This window comes from Sphaeroforma arctica, assembly GCF_001186125.1.
Source record: "Sphaeroforma arctica JP610 unplaced genomic scaffold supercont1.621, whole genome shotgun sequence".
Classification (NCBI taxonomy): domain Eukaryota; class Ichthyosporea; order Ichthyophonida; genus Sphaeroforma; species Sphaeroforma arctica.
The window spans coordinates 27981-46293 of record NW_014039937.1 but is presented as its reverse complement, the minus strand read 5'-3'; the positions used below and the strand labels follow the sequence as shown (position 1 = coordinate 46293).

At 43.7% G+C, this 18313-nt stretch overlaps 3 protein-coding genes and 1 non-coding gene across 4 annotated transcripts in view; 3 read left to right on the top strand and 1 right to left on the bottom strand.

Moving 5' to 3' along the window:
- Positions 1–4089, top strand: part of SARC_07671 (hypothetical protein) — a 4701-nt gene extending 612 nt beyond the window's left edge. The window contains exons 2-6 of the mRNA XM_014298382.1: positions 1092–1135; positions 1733–1876; positions 2137–2196; positions 2402–3438; positions 3717–4089. Of these exons, the coding sequence (XP_014153857.1) occupies positions 1092–1135; positions 1733–1876; positions 2137–2196; positions 2402–3438; positions 3717–4065 (1634 nt within the window). The 3' untranslated portion in view covers positions 4066–4089. The remainder of the gene's footprint in view (positions 1–1091; positions 1136–1732; positions 1877–2136; positions 2197–2401; positions 3439–3716) is intronic.
- Positions 4090–4553: 464 nt separating this feature from the next.
- Positions 4554–4625, top strand: SARC_30167. The gene has a single exon. It is a non-coding gene; the product is annotated as a tRNA-Thr (tRNA).
- A 2614-nt stretch (positions 4626–7239) lies between these two features.
- Positions 7240–7728, top strand: SARC_07670 (hypothetical protein; the record flags this gene model as incomplete). The annotated part of the gene is made up of 1 exon (XM_014298381.1): positions 7240–7728. One exon carries the CDS (start codon positions 7240–7242, stop codon positions 7726–7728), a length of 489 nt encoding a protein of 162 aa, XP_014153856.1.
- Positions 7729–17178: 9450 nt separating this feature from the next.
- On the bottom strand, positions 17179–18071 carry SARC_07669 (hypothetical protein; the record flags this gene model as incomplete). Its single annotated transcript, XM_014298380.1, has 2 exons — positions 17179–17452; positions 17611–18071. 2 exons carry the CDS (start codon positions 18069–18071, stop codon positions 17179–17181), a joined length of 735 nt encoding a protein of 244 aa, XP_014153855.1.
- Positions 18072–18313: the final 242 nt, after the last annotated feature.

Sequence of the window (18313 nt, the reverse complement as noted above, 5' to 3'; positions counted from 1 at the left end):
TATATGTAGTGTGTGTGTGTGTGTGTGTAGTATATATATATATATATATATATATATATATATATATATATATATATATATATATATATATATATATATATATATATAATATATATATATATTCATACATACATACATACATACATACATGCGTGTGTGCATGAATGCTTGCATGCATACACAAGTAAATATATACATACATATACACATACTTGCGTACATACAAGCATGCATGAATTCATGCTTACACGCGTACTTACATACGTACATATACACATACTTGCGTGCATACTTGCGTGCATGCGTACATACATGCATGCATACATACATTTATACGTACATACATACATCATACATACATACATACATACATTTATCCATATATACATGCATACATACATACTTACATATACGTATATATATATGTGTGTGTGTGTGTGTGTATGTGTGTGTATGTAAGTTTGTGTACTCTATATATATATATATATATCTATATATATAGATAAAGATATTGATATAGATCTATAGATATATATATAGATACATAGATATAGATAAGCGTTTATATATTATATATGTACATATAGATATATATATATATGTGTGTGTGTGTGTGTGTGTGTGTGTGTGTTTGTTGTGTCTGTACCTGTGTCTGTGTCTCTTTTTTTGTTTGTATGTATGTATGTATGTATCACCCATGTATATATATATATGTACGTACATAACCGTAAATGAACAGATATACATTTTTATCCGTTTGAAACACATGTGCTTGCACGCTGTTAAAACTATGTATAACTATGATACGTATTAACGCATACAGCAAGCTTAAGTTGGGAGGGAAGTATCACACAATCACCATCTTATATATCGTCGTGGGTTTCGATTTGTCAGCTTTTAATCTCTGACTCTTTGATATTTTAACACAAAAAAATTATGTGTGTTCTATCGCGTCTTCGGGGTTTGATGATGTTATTGGTCATAATAAATAGGATTTGCGATTTGGGTGCTGTGTAGTGTAAGCGCAGTCTAATATTTGTACTGCTGTATATACGTCCTTAACTTTAGTTCCGTATTCATAATTATCATAGTATACATGAGAACAAGTAGCAGATTCCGAAAAGGTGCAATGCAGGTATGTGCAACGTTGTAGTCCGTTGAAGTATAACATTGGCAGATTCCTCAAGGCTAATATCATCGCGTGCCTGTTTGAATATATCTATTCTATGTGTATGGTGATTTGTGTATGCGTTTGGTGGTTAGTATATGCGTTTGATGATTAGTATGTGCTTTGATGATTAGTATATGCATTTGATGATTAGTATATGCGTTTGATGATTAGTATATGCATTTGGTGATTAGTATACACGTTTGATGATTAGTCTATGCGTTTGGATGATTAGTATATGCGTTTGATGATTAGTATGTGCGTTTGGATGATTAGTATATGCTTTTGATGATTAGTATATGCGTTTGATGACTAGTATATGCATTTGATTACTAGTATATGCGTTTGATGATTAGTATATGCAATTAGTGATTAGTATATACGTTTGATGATTCGTATATGCGTTTGATGATCCGTATATGCATTTGGTGATTAGTATATGCGTTTGATGATTAGTATGTGCGTTTGGATGATTAGTATATGCGTTTGATGTCGATATATCTGTGATTGTATACTCTGTCCCTTCAGCATACTCATATTGCCATAATATGTATATCTACACAGGTGGATGTAGGTAGATGCTCATACGAAAAAGCAGTGTGGCAGTACTTTGTCTTCTGTTGCAAAAAGTACCGTCCCTATCGAGCCGTTCTACTTCTTTTGGCCGTTGGATTCATCCCCCCTTTCTCTGTACTTATAACTGCGGAGGTATGTCATCTACAGTGAGGAACCATCGTTATACATTGCATTAGGCGATGTAGGTATTATGTGATGTCCGTTGTATTCCAAAAATAGCATTCGCTTGTTTGTTGGTGGGTATGTCACCACATTTGGAACAGAGACCCCGCGCTTGACGTCTTATTCATAGTTTACTATCAAAATATCTATATTAATAATCTTAATTACACACTGCTAAAAGTGTGAGGCGCTACAGCTCATCTGGCTGCTTGACTTTACACTCTCCACAGATTTACACCGACTTACAACATCCCGATAGGGATCTCGAGATCGGCCTCAAGGTTACCCTGGTATGTATTACCAAGGCTGTGTTGTATATATTCAGGGATGTACATGTCGGCTGCATTTGGACGCTGAACAATACATGATACGCCAGAAGCGTCTGCTTTTAAGTGCGATATCAGCTGCATACGTGCTACTCTCTCAATCATACGAGTACCGGTTTTTTTTATCTGCTCATATCGTGACGTCTACCCGTTCCCACCTGTGAACCAGCTACTCATGCTGGGAGTAGTCACGATGGCGGTCAAGTTCCATGTGCAGCTGACACTCCCCGTCAGCCGCGCTCAGGCACACCTGCGCAATGCGCTGATGACTAAACGACTGCGACTGGGGACTAGCTCAGCCACCACCACATGCGCATGTCCTGATGCGGTTAGTAATGTGCATGAGTGCACTCGTCCTACTTCTAATACATGCGGCAGCACCAACCTGTCTACCCTCGCACATGGGCTGGAGCGCGAACACCGGCTTGTGTTGCAGTGGCCGTCTGCGCGGTTTGGGGTGCTCTTGGGTGAGGCGGATGTAGTCGTCACGCAGCTGTGGGCAACACCACTCAAGCTCTGTATAGAAGTTGGCACGGGGGTCCTTGGTTCGATCGTAGTCATCGCTGTCGTTCTGAGTGCAGACAACGGGACCAACGCCGTCGTGGCGGGCAGTCTGTTGTATGCTGTGGCGCTGGTTAGTGCGGTGTTGCCCATACTTTGTCGCAAGGTACGGCTCAAAACGCTCATGAAGTACTACGAAGAGAGGAGGAAGAGAGAACAGGCCTATCAGTCTATGGCCAATTTCGCGCTGGAACACACCACACAACCAGGCCTCAAGCAGCACGTGTTCACACCCGCAGGCACTACACCGGCATCGCAACCCTCGGGACCGTCTCCATCCGCTTCGATCGCAACCTCAAAGGGAAGTGGTTGTCGCCGGACGGTTACCCAACTTTCTCAATCGGACTCCCGGGATAGGCATATATGGCGAAGATCTATGCATGACAGGGATAGTGTCGTACGTGTCTCGTACTCGGAGCCGCATCTGTACTCTCCAACGCCATCTGTGACTCTGACTGGTGCACCAGGCTCGGCTGTGGACTACACATCTGAGCCAATACGGACACATGCCAGTGAACCATATCTCGGCAAGGATGTACCAAAGGAAATGCGGTCATACTCGCAACAACCTATGTGGAGTCAGGAATATTATGAACTGATGCTAGACACTCATAAGGCCATCATGCTAAGCTCTGTTTCAAACAGGTATGCTCTCTATTTGAAATCGGAGAAGATCCTGCCATGTGGAAAGCACGGTAGTGATTTTCAATGTATATCGTTAGCGACGGTGTGGCTGCTGAAAGCGTAGGCATATTGCATCCAGTTTTAGTGCTTTCCATATCTCTATACGTCTATGCGCTAACATCGGTTCTAGCTTGAGCGTTGTATGATGTCTCTACAATAGTTGGGTTTGGTCTTGATGTGGAAGGGCACATTACAAACTCTCTTTTTTAACCTTTGACTTCGCATTCGGACCATCACAGACGGATGACCATGCTAAATGTTGCCTGGGCGCTGAGCGGTCGTCTTTTTTTGTATTTCTGCTACTTGGTGCTTGTTGTCGTGTTAATAGTAGTCTTCGATAGAGTCAATCTGAATGTGGGCTCGGCTGTCGCGCTAACGGGTCTGAGTATACTCTTGCTAACCTACGCTAATAACATGCTGGATGTGTTCCAACAAATGCCTCTGGGGTATAGCATCTTGCTGGATATAGCTGAGGTCTTCAACACGCCAATTGCGAGCGATTGTGACGTCGGCCAGACTGATCTGCCTGTCAATGCCACTGCCGTTCCATCAGTTGTACAACGCGTGTATTCCAACGCTGGCAATTGATTAAAAGTGATAGATATAAACGTGTACTGTATCATAACAAGGGGTCTGATATACGCATGTGACGGTACATGTTCTCTTTACGGAGAACTGTCTAATGGGGGTTTTTTTTAGATTTTAGCTGTCTAGTGAAGTAACCATTTGACCGAACTGTACAACTGTTGTCAGATTGCAACATAACAGCGGGCTGAAATGAGAAATGAAGTTTGATAACATTGTTCATGCTACCACGTTTATACAGAGACAGTTCAGCTGCAATAGAATAAATCATAGTTTTCTACTATGTGTTAGTTGTTTCGCGTAGTATCCAATTAAAACCTTCGAAAGCAAATAGCTAAGCACTCGGAAGTATTTACACTTGCAAACTGTTTGGGTTATTTACTTTTTTGCAAAGCCTTTGGATCAGGGATTGGGTGGAAAGTTCAACTGTGAAGTTTTTTTGTACTATTGTAATTATGTGTATATATAATTTAACAAAATAAATAAAAGTGTCCTCTGTGGCAAAGTGGTATCGCGTCACACTCGTAATGTGAAGGTCCATGGTTCAATCCCATGCGGAGGCAAATTTATTTCATTTTTATTTATTTTTCTACTACTTTTTTTGTTTCCTTCAACTTTAGCGGCGTGAAACGAGAATCTCTTTCACTGATGCGTCTGTATTTGATTATAGTGCAAGATTGTGAATTTGGGTGCAAAATGTATTAATTCAGTCGCCGAAATGATGTTACATAGTAAAAGGTGTGCTACAACAAACACAATATTGTAATGATTATTCCAGATATAAACACAGTTCGATACCTATAACGGTACATAAACGGGAACTGACAGCTGTCAGAGTGTCAGTCGCATGAACGAATGACAGATAAGACTTTAGTAAAGTTTATACTATACTTACGCGTGACAACACATGACTGGAAACGACGAAACGTATATATAGCCCTCAGTAGATGGATAAATGAATTTCACTCTATAATTGGTTCTATTGTTCTAAAAAGCCATGTGCCTACTTAGATCATCAGATAACAAAAGTGTCTATAAAAAAAAAATTTCAACCACGCAACTCTCTCTTGCGCCAAATGCACTCGCAGTGGTCATAACGCAGCTGCATGCCTACGTAAGCAATACAAAGAGGTACACTGTGGAACAAACTTATGAAATTATACGAATATCTAATCAAGCCGATCCTGCAATTCTCACAGACCGATATACTATACAAATCACTGTATATCATACTGGGCCCACATACCCCACTTCTGTATCGAGCTCTTCCGTTGACTCTAGTGGAATGACTTATATTTGAAGTATTACAACCGCCACTTCATCGTCGAGTTTACTGATTAATACCAAACTACCCTTACTCAACGCGGACGACTCCCAGGCTGCCTCAAGCGGACCAAAACACTCGTATCTGTTCGCCTCATACAGCAGAATGGCTTTCATATCATATTTCCTGTCCAACAAGACTATACATTACCCACAGTGTTTACTATCAAACACTACCATGACACTATACAACGTGTCACTTCCATTAGTGGCCTTTATAAGATTTTTGCATTTGAGCCTTCTCCACTTTCAGATTGGCACGAGACAATGAGACACACATCCGCATATCACTCTAGCAGCACTCAAGCAGAACAATATAGACACTTGTGTCAAACACAACTCTACCGACATTGGAAATTGCACCTCGACTTATTTCAGAAACATGTCGTTGAACCCTTTGGTGCCGTTGAGATCGACTTATTTGCGAGTGCGAGCAACACGCAGGTTTCTGTGTACTGTAGTATCGAAGCCGACGCCCCTCTCCACGACGGCTTTGTACAAAGCTGAAAACAACCTAAGGTCTATCTTTAAGGAAATATACCCTACACTAAAAATGCATGGAGCGCAACCCTCGCTAAGCTATATAGCAAAAACGGATTTGTCACTGTCGTATTCTTATTATCACTCAACACCAAGTGCTACAAATAGACGTTACAGAAACCACATTCTCATCGCGCCTAAAATCCGAGACATTCCTTAGGGACGGAAACGAAGTGGTTCGCAAACCAAAATGGCGTTACGTCTGTGTTGCCAACATCGCACACACTGTACCACTTGCGGCAGAGCTTCTCACCACACAGATAGATGTGTTACCACACCTTCACAACCAGTTCTTCTGCAAAACTTGTACCGAAGGCAAATGCGCCGTTGTTCTGCTACGTCGTTGCCAATGCCGCACATACTGTACCATCTACGGCAGAACTCCTCACCGTACAAGTAGATGTGTTAGCACACCCTCACGACCGGTTCTTCTGTAAAACTTGTGCCGAAGGCAAAATATGCTGTCGTCCTAAATCAAACACCTTGAAAGATCCCGATACGCGCCCGTCCGTTGGTACAGTTTTCTATGTTGATCTGGAAACTAGTCTTCCGTCTTCTGTGAATGCATGTACGACCAACATTAAATGCGTGGATAATAACCAATTCTGGTATGCCATTTGTATATCCTTCAATGACGAAGGATGACGCCGCCGACACCCTTGACCAATTTTACATAGACATCTGCAAGGATAAACTCGAAAACTTCCGCGCAAGTTACTTGCGTGTCTACATTCTTCTCTACACGGCCTTGTGGAGCGTATCAACGGGACATTAAAGACACTATGTGCTGTCTCCTCCAGCGCTCCGGCCAACCTCAAAGTATGTGGACTGAAGCGATCATCTAGTGTAACAAGCGCAACCGCGACAAAAAGTCCTCTTGGGAACTGTTCTGGAGGGAGAGTCCAGTCGCGCGATTAAATCAATGCACATATACGGATGCCAGGTGGCTTATATCTAACAGGGCGAGCAAGGCAGGCTGGATGACCGTATCACTCTCGGCGTATATCGTGGTCATGATACACAGTCCAAATATTACGATGAAAGCAGTATATTCGGTGCTAAACCTAGCCATTATTGTCATTCCCGTGATGTCCAGTTCAATGACCAAGTATTTCCGACCTGAACTTCAGTTGCCACCACGCCACTTCCCAAGCCAGTCCCGATGTTCCTATCATGAGGATAATCACTCAGGCTATTAATCCCACCAATCCTAACATCGAGGCCGTCGACCCCTTCACACTACCTCTCTCACACCTGCCACATCAGACCCATACTTATTGCCCAAATAGTCGACTTCTATGAGGCACGCGACAGATGAGGCACGCGACAACACTTCAGTGGAGGTTCCCGACACAGATTCCGTGGAAGATCGAAGTCGATTCTGAGGAGGAACCTGACACGTCTCCGGCAGGCTCTGCCAACAATACCACCTTGCCTACCGCCAGCACGTCTGTACCTTCTCCCGCGGCATCCTCTACTATGGATGACACTGTAAATGCGAATCTACAATCCCATATCGCAAAACATCCTTCAACTCTAGGTGGCGGGGCGCTGGGAGTAGACGTGGTAGCACGTGGTATAGCGGCGAACTCTGTACCCTGGGACAGGGCATCTGTGCCTACATTTGCACCGTTCTTTCCGAGAGCAGTCACTACGAATGAAGTGGTCTTTTTTTTCGCTGGCGTTGCCCTGAGTACCTTGATTAGGGAGTTTCACGACAGGCGCAGTAGTGGCATTATTGGAAGCAGAACTTGTATCTGCTGTTTGTGTTTCGGGTTGCAGAGTTCGATAAGAATTGCGTGACAGTCTCGAGACCGCCTACATGAGACAGGGATGAGTTCGGTCAATACTGAGAAGCTGATGTCTTTTTTAAATGTGGCAAGCGCCTCAGGGCGCATTGGGTTAGAGAGTTTGGTCATTAGAACATATGTTAAGATGGTTTACAATAGCGGAGGTGTCTTCACGGAAAGTGGGGGTCTCAAGAACTTGGACCAGTGGGAATAAAATCAAAGCTTGCAAGAAGTCAGCTTGCGAGTGGAATATCTCGCGCTTGCTCTTGATGGTGGCGACTATGTCCTTATTGAGACTGATAACATCGTTGTCATTGGACGTTGCGGTTGGTGAACGATTAATTTTCTTGAAATCGAAAATTTTGACTAGATGTTTATTTGCGGTAACGATACCCGAGAGTTTCTGAATATTCCCCAGAGATTTTTTTTTGGATTTCCTCGAGTACCGTGTTAACAGAGTGGCATGGAGTAATTCCAAGAGTCAACTGTATCGTAAATACACCGGCTTGCCTCTCCTGACGATTAACAGACTCTTCCAGAAGTGTATTCTTAGCAGTGAGGTCTTGGACTACAGTAAGTATAGTAGCGAGTTGGCCCTGATTGACGAAGCGGATGAGTCATTCGAAGATGTTCCTCTCCCTTCCAAAGTCGTATTGGACTGGTTTGCAGACACAATCACATTCTCCTAGACTATCGCAGATGGTGAAGAGGGCTCCATCACGTACATTATCTTATCCTACGATACTCGTAGCCATGACTACCACCCCATGCAAATATTTGTGGGCCTCAGCTTTAGTTTTGTAGCCAAGTTTATTTGTAAATAGCTGTCCGTTTCTTAAATCCATTGACCACATTCGTAATATGAGGTTGAGTAGATGGTTATCTGTGGATGATCTAATACTGTCAGTGCTAATCCATTACCCGTACAGTATCTACCAACAGATTGGGTGATAATATCCCCTTTGTCAGAGAGGGAACTGACTCAGGCATTATGAACCTTCTTATGTAGATACTTTCTGATCTAAAAGGAGCACGTAGACCCTCGACATAATGTGAACATAGATTTAGATTTTATATCTTCGCTAGAAGAATGGCGAATACATGATTTACTACGCGTTGGTTATTGGTATACTTATTCTTTGTCTTTGCGCTGGACACACATTGACACCTGTGGAACAGATTGACCCCTTTACACATATACTCATACACACTACCAAACATGCTTTCACTATCCAGTGGCTCACCTTTACAGATTTGTAAACACGCTTTATGGGCAGATAGACATGACCTTCTATGGACCTGAAGTACAATAAGTATCTTAGATCCACCATATAGCCACATACACTCTTACACTCTAAGGACATCTAAGACAGAGGGATGCCTGAAGTTAGAGGTTTAAGACCAGTCCTCACCTTTGTCTCGACATCAAAGCTTAGATTATAATGTCTTACACCCCTTCGGGATATACATTTCTTTTACTTTGAGATCTAGTATCCCTCTCCATTTGGTATTGTCTGAGTTTTATGTGTATATGTATACGTAGTCGTGTCAATATATCGGAGTGACTTTGATGATCCCTTTGGGAGCACCCAAAACGATAAAAGATGCCCAGTCATAGCCAAGTATGTATCTAAGATAGCTAGTATACAAAAAATAAAAGAGAAAATCAGTACAAGGTCAAGGTATTATGTAATTAGACCAACGATCTGAGATATGACCTATGAGATATGACCTATGAGCTATGAGCTATGTATGATCTATGCCTCAAAGGAACAGGACCATAGAACTGTGTAGCTGCTAGGCTATTTCAAAGGAGCCAAAAGGGTCATGGATTGAGGAGAGAAGGAACAGACATGCCAAAGGCAAGGAAGAATAATAGCATTTATTGTCACTAGAAGTAGAAGTAATAAGAAACTATACTATTGTATGATCTGTAAGGAGTCAAGTGTCCTATGATGACCCTCACCTTTCAGAGGGGGACCTAAGAGGTTAAGGTACCGTAGTCTAAGACGTGCTATACTATTATGAAACTCCGGTGTTCTTGGGTATTTTTATTGCACCACCGATTGTGGAAGATATCGGAATATTTCCCAGGTGGAACTATATGTGAACTATACAGAATCTTATCCTACCGCCTAACATATCAGTTCTTCTATGATTTAGTTTAAACTGTTAGCCACCTAATAATCTCAAGTATATCAACCGCCCTCAAAGGTTCTTTCGTTTAAAAAACAGGATTACTTCCCTTTCTCATAGTTATAGTTATATATGATATATGATAGGATTTAAACATAAAGCGATAGTTTATGCTATCTTGGTGCAAGAAGGTAGGGGATAGGGGTCCCATTCTCCTCTCATTTTCTTGGGATGTAGGTAGTTCATATATATGGAGATAGAACGTGAGTTAGTTCTACTACTATATAGGGACACATACTTGGAGCTATAATAGAACCTACAGTATATAGACTGGCTAGTATTACACCCTAACCTATATTACCTCACTCTATGGAAGGTGTACCTGTAGAATAAACTAATGAGTCAGGAGTGATGATTCTAGTTGCAAGGAAACTTTATATTCGAAGAGATAAGGGAAGTATATAATATAGACTGGGCGAGTTTACCCGAGGTAGTGATACCGGAGAGTGTAGTGCTAAGAGTAATATTAATTTTGCAGTTAAACTTTAAAGGGTAAGTTCTTACCTTAATGATTAGTATGTAGATGGATTATTATCAATGGGTTGGCAGGTAAGTTGATGTGGTAGAAAGAAATGGTATGATCATTGGTAGAAAGGGTGGAGAAATTCCCTGTCTGTGTCCATAAGTGCAAGTAACCTTGAGAGACTAGAAGCAGTGGATATCAATTAGACGTATCATTGGAATCTGTATAAAGTAGATGGTGGGAACCTTGGGAAAACTATGTTAATCCGTTAGCACACATTCCGGTGTGTGGGTGATATGAGTATTCTATTAGTGGCCCGAGGCCTCTCGAAAACTAGATCGCTCATCTGAAACCCTTCAAAATACTAGTATAGTATAGTGCAACACTAAACAGTAGTCACTGAACTACACAGTATGGTAGGCCTACGTATCCCTGTATATCGATAGCCTAGATAGCTATCCAGTGTAATAGTCAATGAGGCAGATGCCCGAACAACCAATTCAATCAACAGTGTCTAGTGGAGGCCTACGAGTCTGAAACGATAGACGAGAGTAAAAATAGTTGAGGGATGGTCGTCATGGCTACGATGATCAAAACAGATAGATTCAGAGGATAACTATAGCTATAGAGATGCATACTCAGGGGGTATCACAACCGATAAAAGGTAACCTGCCTTTCCTCAGTTCAGCTCCATAAATAGTGTCCTATTAAATACATATTGATATATTTCTTAAGACAAAAGAATTAGTATACTCTGATACTGCATCTGAACTACTGTCGAGATCTGTAGCGAGGTAAATTTATCGTAGTCACAGTATTAAGTAAATGTAAGAAGGGAGCTCAGATTGTTGATTAGTGTGCTAGCTCAGAAAAGAGAGACATAATCGTTTTAGGTCTACGAATAACTAGCAGTGTAGGTTAGATATAATACTAATTACAGACACCAGTACCACAGTAGAAGTTACCGGGTGTCTAGTAAGAATATCTCCGAAAGATGATAAGGAGTCATAGTCCTGCACCCCAGTGGAAGAATACTAAAGGCAGATGGTCTATAGTGTTAGGGCATACGACTAGAGGATAGCTGACCTAACTGGGTTTGAGATTGTACCCAAGTGGTTAAGTAATAAAAAAAAATATCCAGAAATAGTGTCTTCCAAGGTACAAAAACACTCTTAGCCTATCTCCTTTAATCTCCAACAGTACTACTTTAAAACCAGCCTATTCTTGTAGGAGCACGAGGATCACCATGTATCTATCTATACTCAGTTCAAGTTAGAGGGGTACCCGGGGACTTTTTATACTCTGGCACTGTGTATTATATTTTCATAGTCTCCCCTGGGAAACTATCACCCCCTACTATGAAGTATACATAAGAAAGTGAATAGCCTGTATGGTAGCCTTCATCAGTGGGAGAGAACTAAGGTTATTTAGGAGGGAATCCCTTCGGCTTCCCCACAGGTCACCTGTCAACGTGGTCTGCGAGCTTAGAATAGTGACGACTCCAGTGAAGTCAATAAGTATGCCAATAAGGAATACTCATCTACCCATAACATATACTAATGCATTACTCCCTGGTAGGAAGGAGACTAGAAAAGTACTTACTTTGTACCATAGTATCCATTAACTATACTCTAATTAATTTATTAATATACCCAACTAATTAGAATATAGCCCATATATTGCCCCCCTTGTAGCATTACTGTTTACCCCTAAGCTATGATTTGTATAGATTTATCTGTCAGAAGATACAAAACGTTATATCGTGAAGCAACATTAAACACGTGACAGAAATACGTATCTTTCATGGGTTCGGACATGGGCAGCTCAACCAAATCAATGGTACCCCGGCATTACGGCTCAAACATATGTCAGCATCATCAAATAGGTATCCTCGCACGAATTCGGTCATCTTTCGGTGTCTCACCTCGTTGATACCTTGTGTCTTGAGGTTTATAAGGTACACCCATTTTGCGCCAGGTGCTTGCAACGAGTAGCAGTGTCGACATGACATATCCTGTGAATTCACTAACGTTGTCAGTGTACGCTATAGCTGGCCAGCCAAAATCTGCAAAACACTTATAGATGCTCTCAGCCACAGTTTGTATTGGTTTATCTATCAGAAAATACAACACGTTATATCTTGAAGCAGCATCAAACACGTGACAGACATACTTATCTTTCGTGGGTTCGAACATGAACAGCTTGTTGTAAGTCGCATATAACTGTATCTAAACGTACTCCCCTCATGCAAGGGGAGACGTCGTTCCTTTATTAACAATCCTTATAATAATACATGAACCCAAACTTGCATGTGCTTTTCCGATCATTTATAAACCAAGTTAGCAGATCTTAAAAATAATAACTAAATAAACCAACATTAATCAAATTAACACTGTTTAGGGTATTCCGACCACCCTCCCCCCCCCCCCCCCCCCCCGCAAGGTGAAGCACGCGTAGTGTGTCAGATTAGAGAAAAGGAAACTCGGGGGTGCAGGTATTTTTCCTCAGAGAGCAGTGTGCTTGCACTAGAGGACCCGAAGTAACGTCTCGAGCAACCTGTCGTTCTGGATATATATAACTATGTACAAAAAAATGCTAAATCTGGTCACGGCGTCGTTTACGCATGCGCGTCTGGGAGTCTTTGTGGTACGCCACAATATCATTGGCATCGTCAAATGCCTCCGCTATTTTCCACATTGGTTCGCCCTCGCGCCATCGTACCAGGTATTCGAGTTTACCCGTCTCATCATTTGTGCAGTGTCTGATGATGTGTCTAATCTCGAACCTGCCCTCTTGCCATAACGCATCGTCAAGCGGTGGGTCCGTACTACGGTGCACTAACCGGAAGAGTTCTCCCGTAAAGGTTTACCCTTGAATTCGGATGGAGTCCACCAGTCTTTAAAACAATGTATGAGCCGAACAATGGACGCTCAGACTTCACCACAACCATCACGACATCTTCTTCATCGAAGTGCACCAGGTCGTGGGCTTGTCGGCGATCAAAGGTCTTTGTCAAGTTGTTCGGATCTTATGCAGCATAGGAAGGATCGTATCCCGCAATTGGTCTAAACGTTGTACCCATGTATCGTTGATAACAAGTTGAGCTTCGGGTGTAGCGTCGGTGAAATCAGCGAAAGGGACGTTTCGTCGACCGAAATATACACTAAAGGGAGCACTCTTGTGTCTACGCGAGATGAGGAGGTTCTGGTATAAGAGGGCGTTCGTTCCATGCCTGTGGTATCGCCTAGCAACACATCCGAATTGAACGTGTGATGATCTTGTGGCGACGCTCCACCGCTTTCAACATCTGTGGGCGATATGGTGGTGACACCTTGTGTAACATTCCGACTTCCTTCACTATAAGTTTTACTATGTGTATCTTGTTTGTGAATTTCGACCCCATGCCCGTCTGTATCATGCGTGGAAATTCATGTTCACCAGAAATCTTTATCAATGTTTGCACGTTGGTCTCTATGGTCTTGTCCGGGGTGGCGCGAAGGATTGAAAAGCCCGTGGCTACATATAGTACGTGTAATATAGACTTGTTCTTCTTACGGTATATGATCGGCATTGGGATGTAATACACTTGGATGTGATCCCAAGGGTACCGTGCATCAATTCTGATCATCGGGTGGAAACCTTTGGTAGCGTATCTTGACCTAGGCATACTCCACACTGTCGTTTAACTTCCGTTGCTAGCTCCAATGTCCCAGTCCACACATGTCAATTGTTCCGTAGTTGTTGAACTGCGTCTGCCGCTCTATGGTGGCCTTCTTCGTGCTGGGCCTGCGTCAGTTGTGTCCGTCGCAGTTGTTCGTCTGGGGTGGCCTGTGCGAACGCTGATTATCCTTATGTGTTAGCCATGGCTACAGACAAATCTTGCTTTGTGTCTAAGCATCGGTGTTGGTATGTGACGGGGCTCTGCATATCCGAGTCGATGTGAGAAACGCGGATCCAGCTCAAATCCACGTGACCCCAAGGTGTCTTCCCGCACGCATACTTAGCGTACTTCAAAAGGCATGTGGGATACGAGGCGCTAACACCAGTTCAGCCTGAGGTAACTGTGTAAGGTCAAACCATGGCGCTCGTGGCACCCACGGAAGACACACCGTGGCACTCGCTCCATCCGCTCTTATCTTGCGAAGCATCTGATGTATTAACTTCGATGGATGGTATGTTTATGCATTCATCTACTAAGGACCAATTATGGTCAAGCGCCCAGTTCCGATCATTCTTTGTCCAAAACCGGAATAGTTGTGCATTACATGGTGCCGCAAATACGTCAATGTTGTTAGCCCCGAAGATCTTTTGGGCTTGCTCAAAGTAATTGAGGAATAGCTGTCAACAGTCTACGTACAGTATCTCCGGCACATCGATCCCCGCCGTACCTTCATGCGCCCTACTGAGTGTATCCGGTAACACATTCGCCTCTCCCGGAATGTAGGCGATTGCAAAATTAAATGGTGCAATTATATGATGCCACCGTTGTAACATCAGATTGAGCTTGATCTATGTGTTCATGTACACCAATGTCCTGTGGTCTGTAAAGATCGTAAACCGCTGTCAATCGAGGTGGTCGTGAAAGTGAGTCAAGCAATACACTAATACCAGTAACTCCTTCATAGGTGTAGCGTAGTTCTGTCGGGTATGGTTCAATGTCTTACCATCAAGTAGTGCTTCTTTCATTCAATCCACTGAAAGAACGCGCCGCCTATTCCATAGTTACCTGTATATGTCTCCGGGTTCGACGGCTTTCCCTCCACTGGGAAGTGTAACGCTACTGCATTAACAATTGCAATCTTCATCGCCTGCCATGCCTCTGTATGTCTCGGTTCCCATCGATCGCCAATCAACTCATTGGACTTGAGTTTACAGAACTCTCATAATGGGGCCACCACGTTCACGAAGTTTGGCAAGTGTTCATGAGGGTAATTTGCCAAGCCTAGCGCCGACGCTATGTCTTTGTATCGTTGCGGAGTAGGCCAGTAAAGTAGCTTCGCCTGCTTCCCAAAGTCGACGTCGATACCTTGTACTGACACCTTCATACCCAATATCATCACTTCTGCTATCGCAAAGTGGTACTCAGCCAGATAGAGCTTGAAGCTATGGTACGTAAGGCGTCTGATAACTCCCTTCACCGTCGCCATGTGTTCGTCGTTGTCGTCACTCGCAACTATTGTGTCATCTATATAATGATGCACCAATAATCCATCGAGTATGGTGCTCAATGTATGGTGCTCAATGTGCGCTGAAACTGTTGCGTCAATGCATGTAAACCGAAAGTACCTCTCGCGTGTGAAGCCAAACAAATATCTTGAATCCGGATGAATCGGCAACCTATGGTATGCGGCCGATATGTCCAGGGTCGTGTAAGATTTCTGGCTTTGTAGCCGTGAGACAATTTTGTTAACCTTCGGGATTAGGAATTGGCACCCCGGAATACGAGCATTATCTGTGTGGTCAAAACCGAGTGACACTTAGTAAAGAGTGTTAAGTCAGAAATAAGTGAACTCAGTCAGAAGTGCCGTTATGATCGGCGCGTCTGCTGTATTTATTATTACGTTCCTATATGGAACGAAATTTTTTCTAATAATGGGTAATTATGAAAATACCCGTATCTATGGTTTTCGTCTCCTGGTTACTAAATTATGATGACACCGTATGAGTCATCTCTATGGTTGTCGTCTCTTAGATACTAAATTATGATGACACCTTCTGAGTCATCAATCTCTCATAATAAATTCCTCTGTCTCAATATCAGGTCTGGTCCCGCTGAGTCCGGTCCTAGAATATTCTACTCAGGTCCGGTCCTTTGGTCCGGTCCTGAAATTCCACTTGTAGGTCGGGCCCTCTGGTTCGGTCCTAAATGTCCGTCCTAAGTACTTTGTCCACAACTGCTCTCATACCCAAGCAGACCCTCACCTTCTTCACCTTTCCCTCACTGTCAAGCGTCGGCACTGCCAGCAATGGAAGGTTGTCCGTCGCTGGTGTCGTGCGCTTCGTGCTTACTATGTCCTTCAACCATTTTTGGATCTGCTCGTCGACATACGGTATCCATCTATCATCTACGCATGCTCATCGCTTGGTCTCGTGTAACCGGAATCGATACCTCGCTCCTCTCGAGGCGACAGCGTACGTTGTCAGCAATAGCTGCGTTCGCCTCTAGTTCTGCTGCTAACCATTGTCGTGCTCCAGCCGGTTCCGTTGTATTGGGAGCTTGACGTTGTGGTTATAGTTCAAGGAGGGCATCTAACTCTGTGGCATCTATCGGTGCGAGGGGTGATTGAATACCACTTACGTACAGTCCGAGGCCTTCATCATGTCTTGCCCCAGGATAATGTCTATACCATTTGATAAGTTCATCAGTTCCAGTGAACGATCTATGATTTCTGTATCATATCGGAGAGGTAGAGTTTCCGTCGTCCCCAGTGGCGGAGTTCGTACCGCCTTGTCAGCTATATAAATAAACGACCCAGGTGATGCTGGAGCTATGGGACGGCCTAATAGTTCTGCGGATGTTGTCGCAATGCAGCTTCTGTTTGTTCCCGTATCTACTAGTACTTGGACGTGCGCCCGTTCAGTTATAGTTATATATAGATCCGGTTATCCGTTGTGAGTACTGGGTCTTTAATCGCCACTACTTCACTAAGCATACTAACAAATATCAAAGCTACATCCGCGTCCGACAGCCCTACCTCTCAGTGCGCCTCTGGTACCGGTGTCCAAATGGACTGTTCAGGATTGGCCAACTGATATGCGTCTCTGTTGCTAACGTCGGTGGTGTCCATGCATTCTTTTATGTTGTCACTGCAAGGGCATGTCTGGCCGGGCCGTTTCCCTGACCTGGCCCTGGTATATGTGCGGTGGATGTACGTTGGGCCGCTGCTGCATCGCGGAATTGCCGCCCCTGCTTCTGAGATCGCGTGCGATTGTCACCTGCCCCATTAGGCCGATACTCGATAATTGTGGCATCGCACGATGTGGCGCGGATCTGGTGGGGCCTGTGTATGACAACCGATGCATGTTGTAGTTGTCGGCGCTTGAGGTTGTTGCTGCCAGGTTTGTGTTTGGCGCTGCCCTGTTTGATTGTGTTGTGAATGGCTAATAGTTGAGTCAGCTCGTGATCCTTCCCCACCCTGTAACCTGCGATTAGCTAAGCGAGCCGAAGTGCGTATCTGCGCCTCTTGTATGTCAGGGCTTAACAGCTGAAGCAGTTCGGGTGTTTCCGATAGTTACCATTTCGGGCGTAGCTGTAGCGTGCGCTTGCATGGGTGTAAATCCAAAGTCACTTCCAATAGATGCACTATGCAATGGTTCAATAGGTTCTGCTGAAACTCAGCGTCCGTCTGACAACGTTCGCGGACACGACGGCGGTTTTCAATCAAGTAAGTCGTTTGTTCCATTATTGGTACGTTGGCCAGCTTGGCGTGTCTCTTGGCGAGCTTGCGGAAGGTTGGGTCCACGATTGCTTGGATCTCATGCGAGCATATCTGAGTTATCTGTAACTCAGGAGTCCGTGCTACCAATTGCTGATGGTTAGCCTTGATATAGTCGAGTGTCGACTGTCCCGCCTTAAAATGATTCAGCACTTTATAAAACCACTGCAAGCTCCATGCCTCATCGAGGCCGGAGATTTGTGCATTCTTAAGGTATCCCCTTCCATGATAATATGTAAGTGATAACTGTTCGATGGCCATTCGGGCCAACTACGTTGTTCACGTGGTTCACGCTTGTCAGTCGGCCTAGACTCGTGGGTAGCCCGCAGTGTTCCAGCACGCCACGTGATGCTTCTGCTCGCGGTAAGTTGTTGTCTACGACTGCTAGACACAGCTCTTCCGACAATTTCAACATACGTGCATGTAAGACCTGTCGATTTGTTGAATTACTCTCCGGAGTGGGTGCCGGTGGGACAGGGGCCTTCTCTTTGCTTACTGGCGGA